Source organism: Crotalus tigris, unplaced genomic scaffold (genome assembly GCF_016545835.1).
Source record: "Crotalus tigris isolate CLP2741 ecotype Arizona unplaced genomic scaffold, ASM1654583v1 scf7180000018371.15429387391:27106975, whole genome shotgun sequence".
Lineage (NCBI taxonomy): Eukaryota > Metazoa > Chordata > Lepidosauria > Squamata > Viperidae > Crotalus > Crotalus tigris.
Window position 1 is genome coordinate 21,960,977 of NW_024096970.1, and position 10,323 is coordinate 21,971,299.

Consider the following 10,323-nt stretch of genomic DNA (forward strand, 5'->3'; position numbering starts at 1 on the left):
TATCACATTCAGTTACCTACTTTAAAAAGAGAGAGAGAGAGAGAGATCTTACTTTAACCGGAGGTACAGCATTGGTTATTTGCAATCCCCACGTCCTCAGCAGCACAAAAGGAGCCATATTTGTAGAGTAAAGCTTGCTTAACAAATCAGTTGCCGCCACAAGAGAAAGATTGTGCCTCTGTCTATCTTTTTCATATTGTAGTAGATGATTTAAAGAACCTACAAAGTTTATTCTGGAATTAATTAATTAGTAAATTGATTATCCTAAGGAAATCAGAGAAGACTGGCATCAGACTACAAAATTACTCAATCTGATAAAATGAAAATGGTATGGAGGGGGTAATGGCACTCTTTGAAGATTAACATTTCCACCTCATGGCCTACATTAGAGTTCCCCAAACTTTCTGGCTTTGCGGGGTGGGGGGGGAGAGGATGGTTCTGCGCAAGCGGCAGGCTAGTGCACAAGTGTGCAGCTTCATTTGCACAAGTGGTGGGCACACTTGCCACCTCCACAGCCCGATTCCGAACGGCTCAAGGCACCCTTAAAATTATATTAGAAGCACTTTGCTTTGCAACATGTATGTGTCTTTGTTTTTAATTAAAATAATTAATCAAAAAACAAACCCACATTGACTCCAAGAGAGCTGGCCATTGGCACACCAGATGTTTATGACAATGCCCTAAATTGTTTCATTGTGTCATATACTTACCTAGGTCTTTTCCTTTGAATGCTGCAGCACTTAGATAATTTGTCAAGCATGAAATATCACCAAAACCCATATTTACACCTTGGCCAGCTAAAGGATGTACTCTGTGAGCTGCATCACTGAAATGAGAGGATAGTAATACTTGACACAAAGAAAAAAAACAGTCTGGTTCACGGTAAAGAGACACAACTCTAATTCCCTATATTTCATATTCTGCAGCATTACAGAATGCTCTTAAGCAATATCCTTAAACATTTACAGGATGGACACACACAAAAATTGGATCATATAATAGGGTTTTCCTAGCTCTTTTCCCCCCACACAGTAAAAGCTACTTCCACAGATGTCAATATATCAAAATGGAAAAATCAAGAGGAATGTGGCCAGATTGCTTCTATACAAATAAGATGACACTAGATTCTATTTTCTAGCATAATCTACTAATCCTAATTAAGAAAACCCTTTATTATATATTTATAATAAATATATATATGTATGTATGTGTGTGTGTGTGTTTATCAATAAAAACATAGAAAAAACAAATACCAGGATAAAAATAAACAAGACCGTTTAATATAAACAAACTTGTAAGTAAAAGAGGTACTGAACTTTCACCGGCCAAACTGCCGATGTCATCAGAGTTGGAACGCTAGGTGATTAGGGAGCCTGCCTATATAGCTGCCTGTCTCTGCGCCCGGCTTCTCGAGTGCGTCATCGGCCCATTGATTGTGTTAATCTGCAATGTGCTAAGTTGATTTGCATCTGGCAGCCTGTTGGTGGACCCGATAGTTGTGTTCAGATCCTCCACTGCTTTTCTAGCACGCATGCGGGCGCCTAGGGGGCAGCTGTCAAGCTGTCTCTGCTCCTTATCTCTCTCCCCTCTCATTTCGGAGCGATCACTCAATCTGCATTTCAAACACCCTGCAGCGCTGTCATCCTCCCCTAAGGCCACTGTTGTTTCGCCCATAGCTCCCTCTCCCCAATCCTGCGAAGAGCAACTGTTTGAATGTTCCTGCTCCCTATTCCCCCCTTTTTCTCTCTCCTTGAGCCGCTTCCGCACGTCCATTTCCAATACCCGATCTTGACACATTGTTAGTTTGTCATCTCCTCCCATAGCAGCCATTGCCGCCTCACCTGTAACCCTGTCGCTTCAGTCTTGCCAGTTGCTATCTCGTTGTGGTGTCCCCTGCCCCCCCTCCCCTTTTGCTGGTTCGCTGTCCTCCCTGGGATCGCAGCTTCCCCATTTGTAAAGCCATGGTCCTGCTTTTGCACCGTGCGGGATGGCCATCTGCTCCATGGATTGCAACGTTGTCTCTCCCACCTTCTAAGAGTCTGGTACGCCGGTAGGAGGTCTATATGCCGGTTGATGACGATGAAAACTAAGCAAAGAGTTTTGTTTGTATTTTATCCTGGTGTTTGATTGTTTCTTTTAACTGTATGTATGTATGTATGTATGTATGTATGTATTTATTTATTTATATGTGTGCATATATATGTATGTATATGTGTGCATGTATGTGTGTGTATATATATAAAACAGTTTATTTTTGTCATTCAAGCAACACTAATATCAAAACTCCATCATACTCCCAAATGTTATTTACAGCACTGAAATTTCTCAAAGTAAAATTACCCAATAAGGGCCACACGATCTTGGACATATTCTGTTGCATGTCCCAATCCAAGAGGGAATACAGCTCGGCTCTTAGGATCGACTTTTGCAACACTTGGGGGCAGCTGTCGGGCTGCAGTTCCCGATGGCATCAAGAGAGAAACAGCAGATCGAAACATGGATGCAGCAGTATCAATGAAGTCCGAGTGATTTGCGTTGCTCCACTGAATAATGATAAAGATTTATTTGGTAACTATATGCCACTAATTGACTCTGAAATTGACAGCTGATACTGAAAATCCAGTTTTAGAATAACACTCCTGCCTAGCATTTGAATTGAATAGCAGACACAAGCAGGAAATAGAGTAAATAAAGTATGTTAGAAGGAAAATGTATTCTTTTTTTAGCCCTGTTTCCAATGCTCTCAACATTTCTTGCATGCAGAATTCACAGCAGCTCATAAAAAACCTTCAATAAGTCTAGAAACAGAACAACCTCAGTTCTTGTGTGGCATCTAAGAAACACAATGACAAGATAAATTCTGATTCATTTATTTTTGAGTCATGAATAACAAAGTTGGAAGGGACCTTGGAGGTCTTCTAGTCCAACCCCCTTGCTCAAGCAAGAGATTATACCAGGCATGTCAAACTGCCGGCCCGCAGGCTGGATGTGTCACACTGAAACTGCGTCCACCCCATTGCTGGCAATGGGGAAAAAATTGTGGTATGTTGCACGACATCAAATGACGTCGCGGGTTTGACATGCCTGCTTTATACGATTTCAAACAAATGGCTGTCCAATCTCTTCTTAAAAACTTCCAGTTTTGGAGCATTCACAACTTACGGAGTCAAATTGTTCCACTGTTTAATTGTTCTAACTGTCAGGAAATTTCTCTTTAGTTCTTGGTTGCTTCTCTCTTTGATTAGTTTTCATCCATTGCTTCTTATCCTGCCTTTAAGTGCTTTGGAGAATAGCTTGACTCCCTTTTCTTTGTTGCAACCCCGAGATATTGGAATACTGCTGTCATGTTACCCCTACTCCTTCTTTTCATTAAACTAGACATACCCAATTCCAGTAACCGTTCCTTATATGTTTTAGCCTCCAGTCCCCTAATCATCTTTGTTGAGCGAGTTAAAGGCTGTAAAGGCTGTATAAATTAATGATTCTTCCAGTGGCAATCTTTTTTTATCCTCAAAGGCCGTGGGGTAGGTAATATGAGCACTAATAAATATGTCCATACACAAATATCGTCCTTCTGCCCGTCCCCACAATCATGCCAATATTATGGGAAGGGGAATATGGAAATGACACACACAGAAGCCCTGTGAGAATAACCAATAAGGGTGAAGTTTTGAACTGAACAAACAACTGGCAACAACACAATTAATAAAGTTATGTTTATAGAATATCTTATAGATCTTTAGGCAGAAGTCTAATTTAGGTTAAACATGAGAAAGCATGGAACCTGAGAATAAGGAAAAAATAGATTCTTGTATCCAACTAGCACTAACATAGTTTCTAGCCATAAAAATTATTCAAACATATTGCTACTCTTGAATACTTGTTTCTCAGAGAACATCAATAATCTGCAATTCATAAAATGAAAATACTCACAAAAGCAGAGTTGACCGAGTCCACAAAATTTTCCTCATCCATACTCTGAAGTTGAACTGCATGTTCATGTGATGTGGACCAAACCAAAGAGCTGGTTGTATCAGAGAGCTGAGTTGATAATAAGACACAAGGCATCTCCTCAAATGCATATCACTGCAAGGATCTCACCAAAACCTAACATATGGTCTAACATCTTAATAAAATCATGAGAGGCAGTTAAAGGAGAAAAGTACATTCATAAGAATTTTAAAAAATGCTTACTGTAGTAACAGATTTGTCAATTATTAACTAATGGAAAACAAGAACAAAAGACAACTACTAAAAACTGGGTCAGATGAAAGTTACAAAGTTCTTTACCGGGAGAAGAGCAATTGGTCCTGATGGAAGAAATCTCTGCCATGCCACATTGTTATCTGTTGCCTGCAATGTATGAAAGACAGTGACGATTACCAATTTTCTGTTGTTGGTTCTTTATCTTCAAAGTTGTAGTTTGATATTCCAACATCTAACCTCAGACAAGTGAAGAGTAGCAACTACTGCTGACTGATCATACTGATAGTGAATATTCTGAATACCAGCTGCTTTCCGGATCAAAGAATTTTGGCCATCCGCTCCAATCTGCGAAGATAATAGAAATTAAAATTAATTCTTTTAACAGATTTAATGAAAAAACAAATCCTCCATTAAGAAGTATCAAAAGCTAACTAGACAAAGGGTGAAGTTCAGTAATGTCTGCCCGGTAGCAAGGGAGGCATGCCTTTACCCCTGCATCTTTGTACACATCTTTCTCCATTATCTCCTCTAAAGACTCTGTCAGAACAGACCCAGAGGGTTCACATGGGATAGTAAAAGAGAATGAAAAAATTCTCAGTACATCAATCCACTCCTGTGAGTTCTAATATTGCCTATTAGAACCAAACTTTCTCCTCTTGCATGTGCATCTTACATGTAACCTATTTACAAGGACATATAAAATGGATACTCAAACTGGCACCATATATAACTTCAGAATAAATACATTTAGAATCACAACAATAATAGTTTCAACTCACCTTTCAATCCCTCTCATGCTGGTAATATTGCACAACATGACATTAGAAGCAAATCCAGTAGAAAGGACTAGAAAAAAGATGGTGCCTAATCAAATAGAAAGTAGTATCTTAGTTACCAGCAATTTGGTTTGAAATCTGCGTCCATCTGCTAAATCAATTTGGACCCAAGGACTTGAGTCAGAAGATTGATGAACAAAGGGCCAGGTATATCCAACTGCTCTGCTCCTGTAGAGAACTTTCACTCGGTCTAATAGGGGCAAAATGTATCAATTTCATTAAATAAAAGAGAAGCAGTGAAGAAATAGAATTCTGAAGCCAACCAACACCAAGCCTTACTAGTTGAATTAATATTTTAATATCTTAAGAAGGGACACTTCCATACTCAAAAATAGCAAGCCTCAAGAAGCCTATTGTTATAATCCAGATTTACTGGACAAAGGTTTCATGGCTTTCTATGGCATTATCTACCCTATTTTCTGAAAAAGGCTAAAGTAAATCAAAATTAAAACAAACAATTGCTACCTGAAACTGTATCCAGCTGTTTGTGTAGAGCTGACATGATAACATCATTCTCTACTATATAACCCATGTCTTCCAGGTTATCATTTTCAAACATGATCATGGCCTCAGAGCAAGCATCCCACACCTACAAAAAGAAATTCTCTATTTAAATGCAGCAAAGAAATGCATAAATATCCCTTTTATCAAGACTTTTCATTGACAAAATTCAGCTGCTGAATTGTCTTGCAAATACATATTAAAGATATTAATGTTGAAAAGCAGAAGGCATTTAAAAGTGAGAAACTTCAAAGGTAGCACTTCACATATTATTCCCACAATGGTTTGTTAGAAGACTGAGCAAGTGGCAGGGCTATGGCATACTTCCTGAAGGCCTAAATTATAGGGAATATTAAGTAATAGAGAATACAGGATATTTCTTTCAAGAATATAGAAGGGAAGGATTCACAAAACAACTTTATCATTCCTTTCTAAGTACAGGATTGTACCAAATGATGTCTTTTCATTAGCAGAATAGTCATTACTAATTCCTCTTCATATCTTCCCCTCCACGATTTCCTTTACAATCCCCAAATCCACAGCAGATTTGGCAATTATGATGAGGGATGAGGAGGAAGGGGAGAAATTTATTGGGTGAGAGAATATCGATTCACATAACACTGGATGTGGCCCATGGCTTTACAGCTTTTCTAAGGGGTTTACAGAGTCAGCCTATTGCCCCCAACAATCTGGATCCTCATTTTACTGACCTCGGAAGGGTGTAAGGCTGAGTCAACCTTGAGCCAGTCAGAATCGAATTGGCAGTCAGCAGAATAAGCCTGCAATATTGCATTCTAAGCCATGCATCACCATAGCTTCCTCCCCAGTAAAGAATAATTATTTTACAATTTTACATAAATTCCTGAAAAGTAGGGCTGTGTAATGATTTAATTCCAAAAAGGTGCTTCAGAGCACAAGCAATGAAAATGTAGCATCTGTCTGCAATTATTTAAAATAATGGCATCTCTGCACAGGTAACAACCGCACACAGGTGCTATAGCCAAACTCCTGAGCTTTATAAAGAAGTACTTTATATGTCTGAAGCACTGCATTGTGCTGCTCAAATAGAATGTATAATACATATACACTGTAGTTCAGAGTTCCCCAACTTTTGGGGGTTGGCCCAAAGTGGGAGGGAGGGGGAAAGAAAGGATGGTTTTGAGGGGGGGGTGAATGCATGCACGCGCGCAAACACCCATTCGTTACACAAGTGGGGCCATTAGTGCTCACGAGAATAGGGCCACAAGCCTCCACAACGCTTGCACCAATACTCACGTGAGTGGGGCTGTGCACATGTGCGCACACACGTGCACTGGACAGCCACTCACACAGCTCAGTGGCCAATAGATAGACCACAGCCCTCAGGTTGGGGAACCCTGTTTTAGTTACTAAGAAACAAAGTAACAAAGTAACTTAAGAACCCACACAACCTATTATTGCATATTACCACAGACATAGACTTTATTTTTTGCATTATCAGGCACCTGCATCCTTCTAAAAGGTTTGATTCTCATATTGCAGATATGTTCCCATGCACCAAAGCCTAAAAAAGAAAGAAAATAATCCTATAGTATCAAAGATTAACTCCCATATTCCATGAATGTTTAATGGGAATTCATAAGAGCCAAAGAACAAATAAAACTGCCAACTATTATCTACTTTTTTGCAATGGTCTTTGTTCCACTTTATGGATTTTTATAGCTTTTGATCCAATTTGATTCTGATCCAATTTGATCCAATTGTCATCTATTGAGAAGACTGACAAAGGCTTTAAAGGATCTTGTTTTTTTGCAGCTCTCAACAGAATAGCCAATAAGATAATGTTTCTATTATTCCAGAGATGTTTGTAGTCAAGAACAAAAGGTATTTCACAAAGTATATTAGTAGCTATAACCAAGTTTAAGACACTGACAAATGTATTATATTTAAAGACTTTATATTCTAATTTACAGGATGTCTTATATAAAGTTAAGATTATATTAATATAATTTAAAATAAATTTAAAAGCAGCACAATGGATTTCAATCTACAATTTTTGAAACTTACAAAAACTACAAATCAACCCATTGAAATAACCAGAATATAGTTGAAGTATGCACAAAATCGTATTTTTGTGCATATTTCAACTGTATTCTGGTGCTAGAAGGCAGTCAATTAGGACATCAATAATATATATTTTATGATTCTAGTATCAACACTGAAGAATCATGGGGCCAGAAATATAATAGGATGGCCATGATTCTTAGACCAATATATAAAGAACTATATAAGACCACATTTCAATGGACAGAAATATGTGAATATGAAAATGATTTTTAAGTAGCATTTAATTAATATCTCTTAAATTAATATTCTGCATAGGATGCAAGACTCTATAATTTCATACCAAGCATCAAACTCAATATACCCATTCCTTGTTTGGCAACTGCCTCAGTTAGTGATCATTACAAATACTACAGTAATGAATAGCAATAAAAAAAACAATTTCCAGCCAATGTGTACATTTATATCCAAATTTCATGGGCCTGACAATTCATGTTTGAGAATATAATTAATTTTTGCTTAATGGCATAGTTGTTGGAACAGAACTTGGTTACTACACAAGGAGGGTGTGTATGGCTACACACATTCACAGTTGGCATACAAGTAACTGGATAATGCTATACTTACTACTTAGAAATGTGGCAGATCCAGGCGTGATAGCACTGACTCTGTTACTGTAATCTGTTGATATATTCCTAATTTTTTTTTTGGGACGAGCTTCTAGTAGTAGAATTTTCTTATCAGAGAGATGAACATCATGCCCTTAAAGAAGCAATCAGATGTTTAACTATTTTTTTCCAGAAAAGTTTAATCTAGTATTTTTTTAAGATTATAAAATACAAGTCTTTAAAGGAATAGACTTGTTTTGGATTTTTTTCCTGAACACTCAGAATTGCTTAGTACCCTAATTCTGGTAAAGTATCTGGAGGATATATCAGAGTTATTCCTCCATCTACATCACAGGAAAATCAGAAAGAAACTTGGGCTGAATGAGAGAATACTGCACAATCGATCTTCCTGAAGATGTATTGTCTATAACTATGTTGCAACCAAATATATTTTTTCTCCGGTCAACACAGACCTGCTACATACAACTCTGTACAGGTAGCCCTTGACTTACAATAGTTAATTTAGTGACTGTTTGAAGTTACAACAGCACTGAAAAAAGTGACTTATGACTGTTTTTTACGCTTACAACCACTGCAGCATCCTATGGTACATCATTAAAATTTAGACGCTTGGCAACTGACTCATACTTATGACAGTTGCATGTCCCACTGTCATGTGATCAACTTTTGCAATCTTCTGACAATGGAGAAGCCACATTCACTTAACAACTGTGTTAATAACTTAACCATGCAGTGATTCACTTAACACCTTGGCAAGAAAGGTCATAAGACTGGCAAAATTCACTTAACAACCATTTCATTTAACAACAGAAATTTTAGGTTCAATTGTGGTTGCAAGTTGAGGAATATCTGTATTGCCTCTATGGAAGTTGTTTTCAATCTTTTCTTCACCACATATCCCCTTTAATACCTTTTATGGCAAGGACCATGGCCACGGACCACCAAAACTTAACTCAAGATTTAAATCATAGCATTTCTTTAAGCTTTTGCGAACCCGATGACAACACTGTGTCCCCTGAGGGGTCTGTGGACCAAAGGGCAAAAAACCATTGCTCTATGGTTTCAGTTTAGCTTACAGAACCTTTATAATTACTAAAATGTAAAGCTTATGTAACTTTTGTACTGTAATATCTAAACTTGAAATTATGAATAGTTATAGCTATGAATTTTTCCCTTTATAGAAATGTGACATGTTTTTTGAAGCAGCTCAACAGTTGAACAGCCAAAAATGCAGTAGCTAATTTAATTCTTTTTAACTTTATTGTGCAGCTTGTATAAACCACTCAGAGTCTATTTCAGTTGGAGCAGCATGTAAGTCCTGTAAATTAATTAAAAAAAGTTTGCGCTAATAGACCTATATTTCAGTATCCAATACATGAAAACTGTTTGTTGAATGATATAAAATCAGCTAAACCTACATATTAATAGAACTGGTCTTCAAATTGCTATTGGGAGATGCACACTCAATCATGCGACAAACTTTTCATAACAATTCTCTTGAGTATGTAGAAATATTTATAAGTTACCGGTCACAATAATCACTTTAGGCCTAGAGAACCAACCCGATTCTCTGGATTAACATTCCCCAAACTGGTTCTCTCGGCAAGTATTGGGCAAGAATTCCCAATCGCCATGACAGAGGGGGATCAAATTAGGGAAAGCTGTGGAGACTTAAAATAAATAGGGATTCTTGCACACTTCTGGGTGCCTTTACAGAGGTTTATTGCCAAATGACCAATCTCATACCAAGAGCAGCAGCCATGGCGGCTCCCACCATGCCGCCGCCCGACACCACCACATCGTATACTGCGTTGGAGCCATTACTTCTCACTGAACCCTGCCGCGACAGATACCCGACAGGCCCGGCAAGGAAAAGAAGACTCTTCCTACGATACAGTCCAGCGCCCCGATCCAACCATAATCCCACTACGGCAGCCATCGCTTCGGAAATGACGAATTCGTCTCTCTAACTACCACTCGTTACCGGAAATGTCTTCACGATTACCATGACAATGGACAGGTTAACAGAATCTGTCCAATGACATCACATCAGGGGCGGGGCGTAACAGCACGGGACGTTATCATTGGCCATTTTGGGAGAGAAACAA

General features: G+C 38.3%; 1 protein-coding gene across 3 annotated transcripts in view; it reads right to left on the reverse strand.

Moving 5' to 3' along the window:
* Positions 1 to 10,191, reverse strand: part of COQ6 (coenzyme Q6, monooxygenase) — a 29,580-nt gene extending 19,389 nt beyond the window's left edge. Inside the window, exons 1-11 of one of the 3 annotated variants that reach the window (XM_039351760.1) lie at positions 9,962 to 10,191; positions 8,214 to 8,348; positions 7,028 to 7,086; positions 5,508 to 5,631; positions 5,102 to 5,232; positions 4,444 to 4,551; positions 4,291 to 4,353; positions 3,934 to 4,041; positions 2,341 to 2,543; positions 711 to 826; positions 53 to 219 (exon numbers count right to left, since the gene is read on the reverse strand). In XM_039351760.1, coding sequence (XP_039207694.1) covers positions 53 to 219; positions 711 to 826; positions 2,341 to 2,543; positions 3,934 to 4,041; positions 4,291 to 4,353; positions 4,444 to 4,551; positions 5,102 to 5,232; positions 5,508 to 5,631; positions 7,028 to 7,086; positions 8,214 to 8,348; positions 9,962 to 10,154 — 1,407 coding nt within the window. In that variant the 5' untranslated portion in view covers positions 10,155 to 10,191. Of the gene's footprint in view, positions 1 to 52; positions 234 to 710; positions 827 to 2,340; positions 2,544 to 3,933; positions 4,042 to 4,290; positions 4,354 to 4,443; positions 4,552 to 5,101; positions 5,233 to 5,507; positions 5,632 to 7,027; positions 7,087 to 8,213; positions 8,349 to 9,961 lie in introns of those variants that run through there. The other 2 variants (XM_039351759.1, XM_039351761.1) reach the window with 2 other exon arrangements.
* Positions 10,192 to 10,323: the final 132 nt, after the last annotated feature.